An 18279-nucleotide genomic window follows, 5' to 3' on the forward strand; every position below is an offset into this window, starting at 1 on the left:
TTTTTTTTAACGGATTTGGAATTAATTTTCCACTTTGCAATTTCCGAAAGTGCTATTTTCGATCTATCCGTCCGATTTTCACATTTTTTTTTTAATATATGCGTCAAAATTTTAAACGACACTTATTTTGAAACGGGGTAAGTAACTCGACTTTACTATATTATCTATTAACTTTCTTGATAATGCCTTTCACATGCAGACCAAAAAAATTGATTTTGGGAGGTGAGGTTGAATATTATATTTTCTCAAAGATAATAGATTTAAAAAATAAATAAATAAAACTTAAATAATATAATAAAAGACAATATTACTTTATTCAAAAAAAAAAAAAAAAGACAATATTACTGGTTTTGAGGGAATTTAAGGCAATGATTGATTGATATATATACAAAGTACTATGTTAATTTAGAGTTCATGTCTGCCATTATTGTCATATGATTATGTCTTTTCTTATCAAAAAATTAATTAATTAATTAATTAACTTTTTATATTCGAAAATATGCTTTTGAAAAGGTGTTTAGCTGTAACTAGTATGGGCACTATAGTTTTCATTTGTCTCTTTTGCCATGCTCATATAAAACACGTCTCCAATTTAATTATTTATATTATAATTATTTAATCCTACATTATTTTTATTATTTGTTAATATTAATTAATATCAAAATAAATATCAAGAAATATTAATTAATTATTAAAATTCGGCTCAAATGAGTTGGTCCCATTGTAACTAATTATAAATCTCGAGTTTCACCGGTTCCGAACCGAAATTCCTGATTTTGGACGATGTACAAAATATATGAAATTCCATTTTCCGATTTTTTCGAAACTTTTTGGAACAGGATTGGGATTGGTTTTCTCACTCTCGATTTTTTTTCGTTTTGTTACTTTTCTAATAGTGTTAATTCGATCTGATCCATCAAATTTACGCTATGCAAAAAATTACAATCAAGTAATTAATAATCCAAAAAAAAGCATATTAATTAAGATTATTCATGAAAGTGTGGGCCCGGCCCATTAATTATGTAGATAAAATAAAATGTGTGATGGTTCACATAAACTTGGATATCTCTGACCCTAATATTAATTACATTTTGTTTGGTATAATATAATGAACGACAATTTACTGAAATACCAAGTGTGGCTGTACTGAAAATGACTTGTCTTAAAAAATGCAGAAGCACCCAATGCACCTCATTTTGATTAGTCCTTTTTTGTACTATTAACTTCTAATTTGTGGCAAATTCATAATTATTGATAACTATTGATGTGCCTAATTGGAATTTCAGCAAATAAAGGCCTAAATTATATCCAATTAGTAACAAACGCCCAATTATCGACTATTACTAATAAATATATGGCGGTTTAACTCAAATAACGAGGTACACAGTATTTTGGCAATTAATTAATATTTTTTTTGCTTATTTTGTGATAATACTCTGATCTGAGCGTCGGAGGACTATCGCCGGGCTAAACATGACGTGTTACCTAGTGTTTTTACTGTAGGTTAACGAGCAGATCTCTTGGGTCGCCCAATCAACGAGATTTGAGCAACAACGAGTGGACTCCTATCCATTCGACTACCTCAGACACGTGGTATTAGTAGTCTTCAACATTTTCTACAATTGCGGTTTCAATCCCTTCGACTACCTAAAACACGCGCCAGTAGTGTTCGACATTCTCAACCATTGCAGGTTCCAACACTCTTGAATCGCTCAATCGACACTCGAGCAGCATCACATAATTTGTTGCAAAAAAACTGAGATCAAGATTATTGATATCAAATGTGGGTCACAAAACAGATTGGAATGGGATGCATCGCAAAGCTCTTGTCTGTCACGGGCACAAAAATAAATAAATTAAATTTGGTCTTTTTAATTTTCTAGATTGTGGTTCAAACTTACATGTAAAACACATATGATGAAATTATTAATGTAATAATTGATTTTATTTTATTTTTTTGGAATGAGACAGTTTCTTGTATGTGTTTCGTAAAGGACTTGACACCTAACTAAAGCTCACACAAACTTTGTCCAAATATAACATTGTTGCCAATTAGATATAGGACCAAATTTGAGACAAAGAAATAAAATTGTTACACATTGGATAAAAACAAAATGCAACAGCAAATATTGCATTTGTATTCTTCTATTGCAAAAATCACAAGTCACATTTTAGCATTTTAGTCACATGTAGATACAAACAACCCGTGAATATATATATATATATCAAAGATTGCATTAGTATTATAATCATATAATTCAACCAAATGAACTGGATCACTAGTCGAGCTAGGATTTTAACATCAAATAAATTATCGGAGCACCGATAATACAATGTAATTTGTAAAAAAACAACTTTCAATATCAAAAAAGGGTAAATTACAAACAGATCCTCTGAAGTAAGGTCTATTTACAAAAAGGCCTCTCATTTTTCATAATTACATCCACTCCCTTGTAGTTTGTATATTTCTTCCATTAACACCCTCTTGTAGGGGGGTGAATGTAAGAAATTAGCAAACTGCATGGAGATGATGTAATTTCTGAAGAAAAAAAAACGATTTTTTGTAAGTATACTTTACTTCAGGGAGGTGGTTGTAATTTACCATTTTACATTATATATTAAGATAATGAATAAATTTGAAGAGATGCACTTGATCTAGGTTGGGCTAAATTTTAAAAATTCGAATAGTGGGTTCTTTGTAGCCCATTTGTCAAAATCATCTTTAGGTGAGTTGGGCTTTGTTTGGATCCAATTTCATTCTAGCAAATATTTAAACTTTTCTTTTTTCCGAATAGAAAAGGAAAGAATGTACCTAACATTTTAATAAATAATATTTTTATTTATCAATGACATGTAATCCATTCATCGCAAAATTAAATATTTACATACCCTACCATACCACACCAACTATGATAAACCACACTAACAAAATAAAACATGTGCTATGAAAAATGAACAAAAAATATATCATATTTTTTTTCTCTCCAAATGAACTTCCATATGAATTTTCTTTTCTCAGTTAGTTACTATCCCGTGAGGGATGGGCTAGTGGTTGTAGCAAACGAGCTTCCGTCAATTCACTCACATTTGAATTCATTGGCAACGGGTCGGTCGTTACGTCGATCTTATCACACATGATTAGCTAGTGTGATTTACGTCTCTCGTATAGTTTACAAACTATTATACGAGAATTTAAGTTTACCCAGTACACCTATACAGTCAGTCAGCTGCGGGTTCTTTCATTATACTCCCTCTGTTCCCTTTTAATAGTCGTTTTTAGCTTTACAGATGGATTAATGATTTCATTAAATGTGTCTTGGTTTCGTTAAAATGACCTTATATTATAATTAATAAGAGAGATAAAAAATTACAAAATAGTTAATAAAAGCATAAACTGGAAATTAAGTAATTAATGTAGTATCGGAAATCTAAAATGACAGATAATATGAAACAAAATATTTTAAAAAAGAGACGGATATTATGTAACCGATGGACTAAAAATAAAATAAATAAAAAGATAGTTGATTCAATTAATAAAAATTGAATGGGAACACAAATGATTATTTTCAAAAGGAAGCGCGTTTTCAGTAAACCAATATTTCGAAATACCCCCCAAAAAACTTTTATTTCTTATTTTTCACCCTTCCAAAAATAACAAAAAGTGAAAACAAAAAGCAAACACAAGCAGTCACTGTAAAGCAACTCACAACACACTTCACACACACACACACACACTACACACACACACAGAGTATCCAAAAAATGATTGAAGAGCGCCGCGCCGGGCCGCCGCACGCGGCCATACTGGCGGTGGTAGTGGTGTTGGTGATGGTGGTGCCGACGTTGCTCGGCGACCAGGGAGAGGCGTTGACCGGATTCGTCGCCGAGCTGCTCAGCCCGGTGGGGCTCCTCCTCCTCCCCATACTCCTCCTCCTCACAATCCAATTCCTCTCATCCGAGAGCGGATCCTTCGTCGCCGGAATATTCTCCACCGGAGAACCGAATTCCATCCACCGCGTCAGCGGATCTCCCGTCGGCGTCGCCCTAGTTCTCCTCCTCGTTTTGTTTCTTCTCTACAACAGATTTTCCATCTTCGGCGGCGACGACGATTCCGGCGACTGACGGCGACCGGTGCTCCGATCTGTAACCGGCCGGCAACATGAATTTTTCCTCCGTTTTCTGTGATCTAATTTTGTGCCTTTTTCGGTTTAAATTAAAGGTTTTTTTTTTTTTTTTAATTTTATTTTACTGTTATTTTTAGTAGTAGTTTTATATCCGAGTGTTGTACGGACGTAAAGCTTAGCTCGTGTATGAACATGGAAATTGGTATGGAAATTACGAAAATGGCCCTCTGTTGACTTCTTGATATTTGTGCTGTGCGTTCATTAACACTTGTTTGTGAGGGCAATTGTGTAATACTATATTACAAAATCAACTCTCAGACTCTTGAGATTTGACCTTATTCATATAAAATAATGTTTGGCTAATTAGAAAATATACACAAAATGAAATATATATATATATATATATATATATATATATATATATATATATAATATCAATTGAAAATTATTGGTTTAGTATATAGCATAATTTGTGCTCTTTTCATAATTTACTTTGTTGAGAATTAGCCCGAGGATTTAGATGTTCAAACAGCACTAGTAAAACTACGTGCGACGAATTCGACTTAAACAACATTGAGAGAAAAAATCGAATTTGGATCGTTGGACGCTTTTAATTAATTTATTTTTTTCTTTTTGAAGTCATCATCTACGCCGGCTGTCGGTGGTTGGCCCTTCTCTTTCAAGCAAGTCCAATCAAAAACCACTTTCTCAAATTTATAATTCAGTCCTGCATCTTTCTGGAATTAATTTGTGGCACGTGGGAAACTTCTGTGATTTTTGCACATCTCAATTTTTATTACTTGTGTTCATCTGGTTTCGGTTTTGGTTTCAGTTTCGGTTTCTTCTTAATTGAATAATTGTAACTATCCCAAAACTCGTCGTTTCAAAATATGGTAAAAGAACTAGAAACCATGCCTCAGTATTTATATAACAAACGATTTAAAAAAAAAAAAGACCGTAAATAACGCTCGTATTTATCGAACAATAAAACCAAGGAAAGCGAATGCTTTTCAAATATCGAAAAATTTAATCGGCACAAATATACCATCAACACGATGCCTATGTATGTATCCAATCCCTTTCTCAAAACATCAAACGGTCACGTGAGAAGGTAATGAACATTAGTCACGGGTCGAAAATTCATCAGACATTTTTTAAAAATTTTAGCAGCAGCAACATTTGAAAAAAAACAAAATCAAAAAATTCAAAAACTGACATTATTATAGGGTGAAATCTCGGCTGTTGTCAAGTAATATCGATTTCTACCTACGATGCTAAGATTCAGCGTATGGCGGTTGAGGCTAACTGCAATATAATAATATACAGGAACCAAATAATAACTGCCGCAATGCGTCTTCTGATGCAAAAAAAAAGAAAAAGAACCTCCTAGAATCGGATGGCTTGAAAGTTGAATCCGAATCAAAAGTTCAGTCGAATTCTTCTCGTCTCCTTGAAAATTTACTTATGTGATAGATAGATATGGGAGGTCATCCGCTCGTAAAATCTGTTCAAGTGATAGAAAGAAGTTTACTGTTAGAGCAGACAATTTTTTCCATCTACAACAAAACTACCAAGAACTCATAGTCAATATAAGTTTACACCATGTATATATATATATATCATCATGCATTCATGCTCATTTATACACACAAACATGGATGTGTGTTAGTGTGTGTGTGTGTGTGTGATGTATCCAGTGAACTTATAGAATAAAACCTGAAATAATGGCCTCAACGATGTTTTAGATGTTTTAACATAAATGCAGTGTGAAATTTAATGCGATAACTTTATTAGAAAGAACTTTTGGTAACATATCGGATAAAATAGCACGCACTTATCAAGTTAAAATTAGTGCTCTATCGCAACAGTGCAACGTTTCTTGTGTACTTCAAAGTAGTAACATGTGGTAAAATCCAAGCATATCATACAGACGACGATTTCATTAATTTGAAGTAGTACTAGTACTATGACAATGAAGAACAATCTTCCGTGACTAAAAGACGAGAACAAGAGGGTTAATTAATATACCGCACCCACCCTTTCTTTTAAACTGGACGAGTTTCTGAATTAATTTTGGTCGGAATTGGCTTTTATTGGTGGCTGGGACAAACTAACAGCCATAGGAAATCTAGCAGAGATTAACTTTGTATGAGTGAACTACATGTGTTGTGGATATTCACACCTATTAGGGTGCAGCTTACTTAACATGGATATTCATTGCGGCAGATAATTCCTTTTACCAAACCTTAACAAGGTTTACGATTCCTATTTTATTTGTCTAACGTAATTCTTAGCATAGCACTATAATGTCCATCCTATAATAACATGCTCGGCACAAGTGAATATAACTGTTTTATAATGACGAAAGTTGAGCTCACCTTCATGCCGCGAAACTTTCGAGCTTGTCACAGTGAGGAGTCGGGAAGTGCCGATTCCACTGACGCCTCTGCATTTCGATGTGACAATAGCGTCCAAGCATATGTTTGTAATCCTTGATCACGTTATTTTCAACGTCGTTTCTAGCGGAGCTTCCAATTGGATAGTTCTCGTCAAATTGAGGCGACTTGACGAAAAACTCAACCCCGTGTTTCTCTGTCATTTTCTTATACTGATACGAATAGTTCTTCTGCAACGAATACTCAGGCTCCGAAAACGGAAGATAAGCCAGCAAAATGATTATCAAAAACGGCAGCAACTGAAGAAGAAGCATGATATTCGGCCCCCCGCCACCTATATCTTCCCTCTGATGTGCAGCACCAGTATTGTTGTGTGTTCGAGTCCTGTAAACGTGTGCATGCCTAAACACGTCACGCTGACCAAAAAAGGCTCTAAAAATCTCGTCAGGGTCGAAATCGTCATCGAAGAAGTCGTTCCCGGTTCTCCTTGTTCTTCTCCTCACTTGATGCTGCTGGTTATACTCGAACTCATCGACTAAACCCGTATGGTCGTACTGCCTCCTCGATTCATCGTCGCTCAAGCACTTAAACGCCTTGCTAACTTTCTTGAACGCATCTTCGGAACCGGGTGCCTTGTTCTTATCCGGATGGACTTTCAGCGACAGCTTCCGATACGCCTTCCGAATCTCCTCCACGGTGCATTTTTTCTCCACGCCAAGAATCGCGTAATAGTCCTTCTTCGTCTTGATCTGCCTCACCAAGTGCACGTGCTCCTCCGTGTAACTCCTCTCCCCGTTCGAAACCCCATCACCATTGACCGAAGCTTCATCAGCTTTACCGTTGGCAACATTCTTCACATCGTTCGACGGACCCGCGGCAGAAGAAGATGAATCGAGATTCTCACATGCAGCCAGAAGATCGTCCACGGGTAAATCCTGATTGAGACGGCGGGCAATTCCGAGAAACTTGAGGGCTCTTTGTTTATTGCCAGACGTAATCGCCTCTTTGGCAATATTGATACATCTCAAAGCCTCATCTTTGTTGCCTTCCATAACTTTTTCGATTTTATTTTTTCGAATTCTCACTCAATAAACACCTACTCAGAACATACAAACAACACAACGAAAAAAAATGCCCAAAATTCCCCCAAATTTTCAATCTGGGGATTCAAAACCTAGAAATTGGTCGAACCCCAGAAAATCAGAAATCCAGGAATCAATCAACAGTCAATTACCCATTCCTCAAAAACTAAAAACTCACCTAATAGAAAAAAAGAAACATGAAAAACCGATATCAGTATCTCAAATTCTCAACCATATTGGGCGATTAAGCTCGGTATAGCTGATAAAAACAGTATGAACAAAAACCACAAATATGTGAATTAATCAAACAAAAGATATTCCAAAATCAAAAGATGCGCAATTTCTTCTTACCTTAGTATCACAGATCCGAAATCCGACGACCGACTCAAAGAGAGGAGTGTGAGATAGTGTTTGAATGTGTGTGTGAGAGAGAGAGAACAATTCACAAATATGATGTTTGCCGAATCAAAGTGTGACACGTCATCTAGCCACTCATAATTTTACTTTTTGTTATATTCTTATTTTTATTTTTTCTCAGTCAAATATTTATACATGACTACTGATAAACTGAATTTGATTCATTGAACCAATGTCAACGTTATGTATCACTTTGTTTAATGTTTGGGATCTCTAATAATTTATCGGGTCGATTCATAAGGTTTCATTATATTATTTAATCTTATACTGGCAACCAAACGAGGCTTATTATTTTCCTCTTAAATTGGCTACAAAATTTGTTGAATATTAACTTCTTGTATCAATGACATACTCTAGCTTGACACTAATAAAATTAACATTTTCAGTATCCTGGGATGATTTTTTTCTTTTTTAAATAATCGAAATGTCCGAACCTCGTCCGACTAATTCTCGAGTTCAGAATTATAATAGATTCGGTTACAACAACATTGGTTAGAACAATCATTCTTCTTAACTCAAACATTTCTCTATACAAATCCAAACTCACTTTCTCAATTCTCATCATCAGTGTCAAATGACTGTCTTCTCCTCAAAGATTCAATCACCCCAACCGGCCTATCTCCCCGTAAATTACTCTCCCGATTTTGCCCCACTGTCCGAGACTTAAGCTTAGGCACATTCATCGCACTGAGAGGCGTCGAAGCACCGTTGTTCACTTCTCTCAGTACCGATCTCGCGGTGGCTGCCGCCACGGCATCAGCCACTGCCGACGCCACTTTAACATTCTCCGGCAACTTTTTGCTCTTTGCAGCAGCGTAAGGCGAAAGATAAGCCTCCGATCTGTACATGTTCGCAGCTGTATTCTTTGCCTTCATTGATTCGTATTTCTGAATATCGTATATGAGTTCTTTCTGGAGTTGCCTATCGGCAACTAACATGTCTTCGATCTCGCTCTTGTAGTCCTTTAGAAGGATTCTCAGGCAATCCATGAGTGAGCCTATGAGAGGGCTGTTTTTGCTCTCTAGAAGGCGTTTTAGTTCGATGAAAATGGGGATTGCGTTTTGGATGAGCCCTTTTCTGACTGCTTGAGTTATTGCTCTCCCGTTTTTCGCACTGTCTCCACCTTCGTCTTCTACGTCTAATGCCTCCGAAGATGGTCCGTGATTGGTCTGAATTCGGATCTCTTTGCTAGAGAGTACGAGGAATGCATCCTGTTCAATCATTACCAGAAGATGTAAAATTTAAGGCATTTGTGTCGGTACAACACATTGGAGAGAGGAAGAGAGAGAGAGAATATTACCTGTAAAACTGATTGGGAAGTAGTGTCTTCTAGAATGAGCAAACCATCCGATGCAGCAGCAAGAATTTCAGCACATACTTTTGCAAAGGTGGCAAGAAGGTGCTCTGGGGCCATTTGTTTCAACAAGGTGGCATAAATGTGCATCCTTTGAGACCTTGACTTCTCATCGTTTCCTCTGGGAAAAATAAATTCAATTTCGTACGAGTTATCTCTGAGTGCCGTACAATTAGATGACTTCTAATTAAAGGGATTAAAAAACGTGCGAACCTAATTGAAAAAAGACGGTTTTCATTGCGTGAATTATTGGTGTTGCTACGTCCTGTATGTGCGTTGCAGTCATTCAAGACAAAGACAGATTCCACAAAGCTGTTATAAGCTAAAAGTGGGGCCTTTGCTGCAGATTAGAAGTCACCGAAAAATTTAAAGAAGGAGAAAACGTGAAAACCAATGTTAAGGTGAACTAACAGAAACAGTATGTCAAACAAAGTTTGTAACCTTTTAAGATATTCCCAAAGAGGAAATCAGCTAATTGCCTAATATTCTCTGAGTCATCAACTAAACACAACAGGAATCTAAGGAAGAGCACTCCTCTCCACTTGACATAGTCCCGCTGTAAGAAAAGAAACCAAGTTGAAGAAGACGGTACCTTGTAACCGATCCTCTAACAAAATTGTGTTACGACAAAGATGTACCTGTAATAGCCTGGACAGTAGAATAAATGTTTGCTTTCTTACCACTTCACATGGATCTCGCAGACACTTTGTGATCTTTGACATATAACTGTAAGGTTCCCAAACGATGTTAAGAATCTTTGGTAAGTTGCAAAATATGAAAGTACCGACATTAACAAAACATAATACTGGGTCTCACCAGTCAACCATAGCCGTGTATCGCACACAAAAATCTGCCATCATCACTACTATGTTATTGCGTAGTGCAGCAGACTCACTCTTCTCAAGCTCCTGCAGATAAAAAAAGAGAAAAGAAAATAGTAGTTGAAAAAGTGTAGCTAATATAATAATATAACAATATGAAAGTTTCAAATTGGAGATCTAACACTTATGCAACTGATTTAGCTGTAAGTTTGGTACATTAAAGAATTTCAACTGTTTTTTTCTCCAATCGAGATATGCTAGTAAAGAAGAGAGATCGGTACATTTTTTGTTATAAGTTGTAACTTGATAAGGACCATGAGTTGGAAATATACCTGCACAAAAAGAGGAAGATAGCGCTTTGCAAGTTTTCCATCAGCTAGGCAAATTTTGCCCATGGCCAGCCATGCTTGTAAGTATAAGGATGGGGCGATCTGCTTCATACGAACGACGGGCCCAGTTTGTTTTCTTGACTTTGGATCGGAATTCCCTGAAGTGATGATGGCATGTATGGTTGGAACAATTGTTTCTAAATTGGCTGAAGGACAGATAATTACCAATGACCCAATGGTATAAACGGCAATAATTGTGTTTGCTAATAGTTTCGACACGGTGTCTGACATTCTTGGTTCTTTCCGACGTACAGTGCTCTGTGGTGTAAGAAGAGCACTTATCCTATCAGCATCAGAAATTTCAGACATGCACATGTCTAAAACTTTGGAGGCTTTAGATTGAAGCTGGTTCACCCATCTCATTACAAGGTTATCAGCCTCTTCCTGACCTGAAGCCTTACGTCTGCACAATGTTCTCAGTGCTTTTACATGAGCATTAACCTGGTTCAAGCGCACAAAATCATTCAACATAGACACTATACAACGTAAAAGCTTTGAGCACCGTATAGAAGCTATAATAGGAAGAAGACTAGTTTATAAATAGTTGTGTCAACAAAAAATCATAATATTGATAAGGAAAAATGACCGACAATTTGTCCTTCACAAACATGAAAAAAGACACGAAAACGTCAAATCACAAACATGAAAACGTCAAATCAAAAACCAACAAGATACACTAGATTATATAATCATAATCCATGCTGAGTTTATCAAACAAGTTGAAATTTGTTATGCATGATAATTTCTACTGAACGGTTGTTATTATAAGGGAATTTCAGTTGACATAGCTAGAGGGCTTGGATATTGCCCATCTGATTTGAATTTCAGGGTATGTTGTCTGACAACTACGACATGCTATATATAGCAAATGACTCTTTATAAGATAATAACTAGCCTAGCTCCGTCAACCAAGTTGCAACGAAATTCGGAGTTTGACCAATTTTAAGCAAAATGATTTGTCATTCAATTCACCTATGTAGAAGTCACACAAGTGACGAATCATTGACGAAGGAAACTAGTTTTCAAGCTATTCCAACTCATTAGTGCAATTGGTTATGTTACTTACGTAGTACAAACTCAAAACTATATATACCTCAGTTGTATGCATGTTGAACCCTTCAAGTCGTTGGAGTAAATTTTGCGCTAGATCTGCAGCAGGTTCAGGAGGAAGCTCCATTGAAACATTAGAAATTGCCTGCAATAGAAAGACACGATCTCTCGCCCAATCAACAGAACTAGATTCTAAATCAATCTTGTCTTTCCCTGCATATTCCCCTGGAAGAGGGCTTTGGGGTTGACCAACAGATTTATACTTATCAAGAAGCTGCCAATGATGATGAAGGAACTCCCAGTCAACTGCTTTTGAGAGGAATGCAGATACTTCAGACAACAAAAACCAAGCGCCAGGTGGCGCTGTCCACTTCTCTATCGGCATGCAATTTTTTAGCCATTGAGTTTCAGATGTCCTGATGATATTTTGAAGCGAGGTAACAATTCTCTTCTGGAGCTTTTTCTTTTTCCCCAGACCTGAGCAGATCTTCTTCACCCAAGGTGATACCTCTGTGTTGCAAATCTCTTTCAGCAATCCTAGAACTCCCTCTGGATATAACAACTCTGTTTCCGTATCCGAGACATTTTTCTTGCCCTTTGCATCGTGAGCAATGGGGTCGTAATTGGCTGAACAGCTCGATCCAACCCTAGTTATGCGATCAAGAACCAGTTCAAGGAAAAGATTCTCGCATTCCTCTTGGATGCTAGTTTCATTGTCACCTATTAAACGTGGAACAGAATGCACCCACTCATTGGTCACGAGACGGGTTGAGTGTGTCCTGAAGGCCTACAGATCAAAAGCAAATCATATTTTAAGATTAAACCACTAGAAACTTCAATAACTGTAAAGGCAAACAACACATGGGAAGATAATCTAATAACAACATTAGAGGATTATAGATGGTAATTGTCAGTATATACCATGAATTTTGTTAAAATATTAAGAACAATTTACAGGGAAAATAAAGAAAAATATCAAACAGGAGAAAAAATATTTGTGGTAAACTGGCATATGTACAGACAGACACCTTCACCCTTATATGCAAACACCCATGGAAATGCCACTTAAGTGGTGGAATCGTATCAAATATCAGATATCTGATTGGTTGGAAATAATTGGAAATAGTTAAGCACGGACATCAAGCTCACCTCAGATAGAGCCGAGACAGCAACTTTCCTAATGCTAACAAGTGGATCAGAACAAGCCATGCCTACTGTCTTTAGCAGTTCCTCGTCAAATTCGCCTCCTAAAAGTGCTGTCAATTTGGATATCAGCAACAGAGCTGCCTTTCGAACTGCAGCTTTTTCATCCATACAGCGTAGCTTTAGGATATTGTTAATCCCGTTAATCCCCTCATGCCCAAACCCCATCAACTCTTTCAACACCGTTCTACTTTTGTCATTCCCCGACAAAGACACCACAACCTGAGCTAAGTTTGTTAAAGCTCTAGCTCTAACACCAACTGTCGAATCAGAGCAGCGCTGAATCAATGCTTCTAATAGCCTCAAACCCCGTGAATTCTCAACCCCGTCAACCATATCAAATCCGAAAGGACCCTTCAATGACATCAATAAAACCGGGATTAGATCCACAGATAAAAGCCTAAACTGCCCTTTCCCTTGGCTCATATTTACTACATAATCAGCAAATCCAACTTGAGAATCGGAATCTAAAGCCTTCACAATTTCCATGATGGACTCAACAGCTAACCCCCTCGCTTCAGTCTTTTCCGGGGATTTCTGCACCAAATACTTTGGCATGTTTGCAACCGCCTTCATAATGTCAACACAACTTTCGCCCATACCGACCATCTTATTCACCACAAAAAGCAAACCGAAGGTTCTAATCTGTGATTTAGACGACAAAATTAGAGGGGCTAATGCCTTCAATACCTCAGCAGCAGTTTCCCCCTGGTTCCCATGCTCGGATTTCAACGCTTCGGTCAAAACCTGAGAACACAACTCACATAACCTCCTGAAACTCCCCGTATTCCCCCAATAATCAACGGCTAGCATCGGAATCTCGCACACAGTCTGAACCAAAGCCTTCAAACAATCCGAAAACCTGTCCAAATGGACCAAATCCATCACCATTTTCATCTTATCAAGCAAAGAAAACAAATCTTTGACATCATAACCTCCCTCTCCACCCTCGTTCTCCTCCGAATCCCTACTTTCCACCCTGATCTTATTCCCACCAACATTTCTCTTTCCTTTCTTCTTTCGGCCCGGGCTTCTGGACAAGGACTCTTCAATCGAAACAGAAGAGTGATTCTTTACAGACAATCGTATTGCACGGAGGAGGCTGAGAAAAGCCACAGGCGTAAAAAGTGTGAAGACTGGGGAATTGGGGGATAGAAGGAGTGAAAGATAAACTTTTGATGCCAAAATCGAATTGCTTGAACTGAGCCCAGAATCCATGGCCGAAGAAATGGCGTCGGTGAGCGAATTGAGTGAGATATTTCTCGAAGAAAGCTCATTGTAGAAATTCTCGAGATCGATTGTGTCGTCGGTCTTCAGAGTGTAATCCAACAGTATCTCTAAATCGGCGAGAGCAGAACGCGAAATTGGTGCTTGCGTTCCGAGATTCGCAACTATTCGAGCTATAATTTCATCCATGGCGGAAAAAAATTTGGATGAATTTTCCGGTGGGTGCGGTGGTGGTGGGGCGGTGTAGATCGAGAACGACTTTGAATTTTGGGATTTTCCCGCTTAGAAATTGGGGATGAATTAGAAACGGCGGCGTTTGAGAGCTGCTCTTATTGTTTGGGAAAGGCATTTTATATTTAATATGAATTTTTTTAATATATTTTTTTTACCTTTATTTTAATTAGAGTTTTTCCAATAATTAAAAATTACATTCAATATTATATCTTATATATAGCTAACAAAATTTTGATATGTCATTATTTGAAGGGAGGTTATGAATTTTACTTAAATACAATTAAAACTCTATAAATTAATAGAGTCGAGATTATCAAAATTCTATTAATTTAGCGAAATACTAAATTATCGAACTAATAGTTTAGTAGGTTGTTACCGAGTCGGGACCAGAATAAATTATTATTTAGGCAAATTTTATTAATTTATCAAATATTAATCCATCGAGGTTCTATTGTATATTAATTAATTAATCAATTATTAAAAAAATAGAGAATAAACATTTAATTAAAAAAATATATTTTTTTATGAATAATGTGGATCGAATATGTGAGAGTGGGACCCATATACAATTGGGCCAATTAGACCCGGCCCAACCCAAAAAAAACGACACTAACCTGGAAAAGGGCATTATTGGAAAGCACAAAGAATATTCGTGGCTATTTTGGGTAATTCACACATGTCAAAAGTCCCTTTCTTTCTCAATCTCTTCTTCCTCACATTCTGTCATCCCTATATATATTCGATTTGCACGCACAATAAAACCCCTCTCTCTCTCTCTCTAGATCTTGTGCCCCACTCTCTCTCTCTGCAAAATCTATATTCCTCCCTTCTGCAATAATGCTGGTCTACCAAGATTTGCTCACAGGTGAATTTTGCAAATTATGCTTTTTCTTTGTTATTCTAAGCTGTTTATTGTGTAGATTTGTGTTTCGGTTTCGATTTCGGTTTCAATTTTCACATGCGGTTTGATTTTTTATTTAAAGTTTGGATCTTTTACTTTTTTTTTTGTTCTGATCTTGTTGTTGTATTCGTGTGTGTTACTTAATCAATTGATTGTGACTATTGATATAGATACACTATATTTAGCTAGCTGGTTTGATTTTTCGTTACTGTTTATAAAAAATAAATAAAAAATTCAAATTTGCTACTGTGCTGTAATTAGGATCAAATTAATGGATAATATTAGGAGATTTTTTTAGAAAATTAAAGTTTTTGGTATAGTTGTGTTTTTTCAGAATCATTGGGTTTGTGTTAGAATATAATTAGGAATTCGCCTTCGATTAGGAATCTTTTATATTAGGTAATTCTTGCCGTTTCTACGATTATATTCTAACAATTGTATGAAGAGAGTGAATTATTGATTTGTTATTGTTAGATTCCTCTTTGTTGTAAATTGTTGCAAGTTACACGTACTTCTTCGCCCGGAAACGTTTTAACTGTGATCGAATATTGATTGTAGGTGATGAACTTCTGTCCGACTCTTTCCCGTATAAGGAAATTGAGAATGGAGCCCTCTGGGAGGTCGAAGGGAAGGTATAATATTTTTCTCTTTGTTAATGCCGCAGATGTCACCTTTCTTGATGATTTAAGTAATCGTCGTGGTCTCTATTTTTTTGATTAAATTATTATTTACGAGTATTGATATTGTAATTTTCTCGTAAATCACAGTGGGTGGTGACGGGGTCGGTCGATGTAGATATCGGGGCAAACCCATCTGCGGAAGGTGGTGGAGAGGATGAAGGAGTTGATGACCAAGCTGTCAAAGTGGTCGACATTGTCGACACCTTTCGACTCCAGGTATATATTATACGCAACTCTTACAAGTTGCAATAACCACTTAATTGGATATTAAGAATCCCGACTATGTTTTTGGGATTTTGATGTTTTTTAAATTGGATCAATTACAAGTTGCAGTAGCCACTTAATTTTGCAATTCTTGTCCTAATACCATTATTTGTATTCATAGGAACAACCTCCTTTCGACAAAAAACAATTTGTCGCCTACATCAAAAAGTACATCAAATCTCTGTCTGCAAAGCTTGAAGGCGAGCAGCAAGACCAGTTTAAGAAGACAATCGAGGGGGCAACCAAGTACTTGCTTGGCAAGATCAAAGACCTCCAATTGTAAGATACATACTCCTAATTTCTTTTCGTTATGTTTCGATTTTATATTGTATGTATTGGCTTAATGATTTTTTTTTTTTAATTATTATTATAGTTTTGTGGGAGAGAGCATGCACGATGACAGCACGCTCGTTTTTGCCTACTACAAGGATGGGGCGGCTGATCCGACATTCTTGTACTTCGCCCACGGTTTGAAGGAAATCAAGTGTTAAAAGTGGCTTGCAAAAGCTAAGGTGGTGTTTCGTTTAGCCATAGAACGATGCCGTTTTTTCGTATTTTTATTGCCACTCTCTAGAGTGAATAATTTGTTGCTTATTTTCGTTTTTGGTTTTTATGTTATCGTGCTACCATTTTTGACCGGATTGATGTGCTCGATTCTCTCTAAAAAGCTCGTTTTGCTCCACTCGATGATTCTGCGCTTCTTTTTAATTGCTTTGTTTATTTACTTGTTTATCATGTTATATTTCAAATATCCTTAACTATATAATCTTTGATTTGCTATAAAACCATATTTGGTATCTAGTACAATGTTCTTATAAATTATAGGTTAAATTACAACCTCCTCCCTGAGGTAAAGTGTAATTATGCAAAAATCCCTTCTTTTTTGAGAAATTACATCTAGTCCCCTGTAGTTTGTAATTTTTTTACATCGACCCCTCTATGAAAGGGTGTTAATGTAAGAAATCTACAAATTGCAAAGGGTAAGTGCAATTATGAAAAATGAGGGAGTTTTCGTTATTAGATCTTACCTTAGGGGCGTGATTGTAATTTATGGATGGCAAAACTAGTTTTATATCCGGCATGCCAAACATACCTTTACCAATTAAGCAACTAAGTCTAAAAAAAGTAAAAATCACTATAAAACAATATATTTATGGTAATTAAAAAATCCATGTGATTTCGAAATTAGGAATAGATAATGCAAATTAAAGTGGCAAACATGCCAATTAATGATGAGGTGCTTTAATTCAAATAGTAGTGATGTTAATGTGGATACTTTAAGTGAAAGCAACATTCTTAATTCAACAAAAAAGAAGTGTACTGCAAGGCATATAAGTTAGGCTGCAACCTAATTAAAATAATAATAATAATAAATAAGTAGATAAAACCATATAATGAGTTGGACTAATGTATCTTACACATAAGATGTCCGACAGATATTTTCGAATTCTCGACACAAAACGTATCCGAAATGCGAAAACGTTAAAAAGTTTAAGTTTATGTGTTACATAGTATACATCGATGTAGCATTTAATAATCGTTTAAATAAATATTCTTCTCACATTCGAAAAAAACAATTTTTTATGGTACAAAAATCCATGTAATAATTCCATAGGCAAGCTTCCATTTGGACATCCCATCCAAAAGTACTAAATCAATTTCATCATGCATGCATATGCATAACAAATGCCACGCAAGTATTTACATGTATTATTGTTTTTTTGTATTTGTGTCATATGTATCTATTTGTAATAATATATATATATATATATATATATATATATATATATATATATATATATATATATATATATATATATATATATATTGCAATCTAGGACCTATTCATAAATAGGATTACATCAAATTTAAATTATTTATGTCTAAACACCGCCACATAATCGGATTTGTAGATGCTACTCTCGAAAAATACACTGCACGATCCTGCATCGTTGATATGAAATTGCACACTAAGTTTGGAGCACCCTTTGGCGATTTTAGCCTCTAAAGAAGTCAAAATTCCATAAAGAAATTGTGTGGAATAATTACAAATTATTGACATACCACTTGACATGCACAAATGTCTAAAATGGTCAATAGGGCACAATAATTAATTCTCAGATTGAATTGCATAGAA

The 18279-nt window shown here is 36.1% G+C and overlaps 4 protein-coding genes across 5 annotated transcripts; 2 read left to right on the forward strand and 2 right to left on the reverse strand.

Annotated features, from left to right (window-relative positions):
• The first annotated feature begins 3596 nt into the window (after window positions 1-3596).
• LOC105948738 (uncharacterized) lies at window positions 3597-4366 on the forward strand. Its single transcript, XM_012971969.2, has one exon. The coding sequence runs from the start codon at window positions 3763-3765 to the stop codon at window positions 4120-4122; it is 360 nt and encodes a 119-aa protein (XP_012827423.1). The 5' UTR covers window positions 3597-3762; the 3' UTR covers window positions 4123-4366.
• Window positions 4367-5097: 731 nt separating this feature from the next.
• LOC105948727 (DnaJ heat shock amino-terminal domain protein (DUF1977)) lies at window positions 5098-8177 on the reverse strand. 2 transcript variants are annotated; one of them, XM_012971958.2, is made up of 3 exons: window positions 7954-8177; window positions 6503-7780; window positions 5098-5628 (listed from the first exon to the last, which is right to left on the reverse strand). In XM_012971958.2, the coding sequence occupies exon 2, from the start codon at window positions 7570-7572 to the stop codon at window positions 6505-6507; it is 1068 nt and encodes a 355-aa protein (XP_012827412.2). In that variant the 5' UTR covers window positions 7573-7780; window positions 7954-8177; the 3' UTR covers window positions 5098-5628; window positions 6503-6504. The 2 variants fall into 2 exon arrangements, with proteins under 2 accessions (XP_012827412.2, XP_088676654.1); XM_088820528.1 differs by having other exon boundaries at window positions 6503-7861; window positions 7954-8020.
• A 283-nt stretch (window positions 8178-8460) lies between these two features.
• Window positions 8461-14410, reverse strand: LOC105948716 (binding protein). Its single transcript, XM_012971948.2, has 9 exons — window positions 12783-14410; window positions 11677-12420; window positions 10527-11024; window positions 10190-10281; window positions 10012-10099; window positions 9815-9929; window positions 9587-9713; window positions 9320-9494; window positions 8461-9230 (listed from the first exon to the last, which is right to left on the reverse strand). The coding sequence occupies exons 1-9, from the start codon at window positions 14250-14252 to the stop codon at window positions 8571-8573; spliced, it is 3969 nt and encodes a 1322-aa protein (XP_012827402.2). The 5' UTR covers window positions 14253-14410; the 3' UTR covers window positions 8461-8570.
• Window positions 14411-15005: 595 nt separating this feature from the next.
• Window positions 15006-16824, forward strand: LOC105948705 (translationally-controlled tumor protein homolog). The gene is made up of 5 exons (XM_012971937.2): window positions 15006-15162; window positions 15757-15830; window positions 15966-16094; window positions 16264-16421; window positions 16516-16824. Exons 1-5 carry the CDS (start codon window positions 15135-15137, stop codon window positions 16631-16633), a joined length of 507 nt encoding a protein of 168 aa, XP_012827391.1. The 5' UTR covers window positions 15006-15134; the 3' UTR covers window positions 16634-16824.
• Window positions 16825-18279: the final 1455 nt, after the last annotated feature.

The sequence above is a fragment of the Erythranthe guttata genome, chromosome 7 (assembly GCF_056151865.1).
Source record: "Erythranthe guttata isolate IM_541 chromosome 7, IM_541, whole genome shotgun sequence".
Taxonomy (NCBI): Eukaryota; Viridiplantae; Streptophyta; class Magnoliopsida; order Lamiales; family Phrymaceae; genus Erythranthe; species Erythranthe guttata.

What these genes read in the sequence shown, in the direction of transcription:
- LOC105948738 (XM_012971969.2), top strand. Translation starts at nt 3,763, where the DNA reads ATGATTGAAGAGCGCCGCGCCGGGCCGCCGCACGCGGCCATACTGGCG.
- LOC105948727 (XM_012971958.2), bottom strand. Translation starts at nt 7,572, where the DNA reads ATGGAAGGCAACAAAGATGAGGCTTTGAGATGTATCAATATTGCCAAA.
- LOC105948716 (XM_012971948.2), bottom strand. Translation starts at nt 14,252, where the DNA reads ATGGATGAAATTATAGCTCGAATAGTTGCGAATCTCGGAACGCAAGCA. An exon ending in TACACGGCTATGGTTGACTG is followed by an intron (nt 10,100 to 10,189) that starts GTGAGACCCAGT and finishes GGAACCTTACAG; the next exon opens with TTATATGTCAAAGATCACAA. An exon ending in CTTTGGGAATATCTTAAAAG is followed by an intron (nt 9,714 to 9,814) that starts GTTACAAACTTT and finishes TCTAATCTGCAG; the next exon opens with CAAAGGCCCCACTTTTAGCT.
- LOC105948705 (XM_012971937.2), top strand. Translation starts at nt 15,135, where the DNA reads ATGCTGGTCTACCAAGATTTGCTCACAG. An exon ending in TCTGGGAGGTCGAAGGGAAG is followed by an intron (nt 15,831 to 15,965) that starts GTATAATATTTT and finishes CGTAAATCACAG; the next exon opens with TGGGTGGTGACGGGGTCGGT. An exon ending in AAGATCAAAGACCTCCAATT is followed by an intron (nt 16,422 to 16,515) that starts GTAAGATACATA and finishes TTATTATTATAG; the next exon opens with TTTTGTGGGAGAGAGCATGC.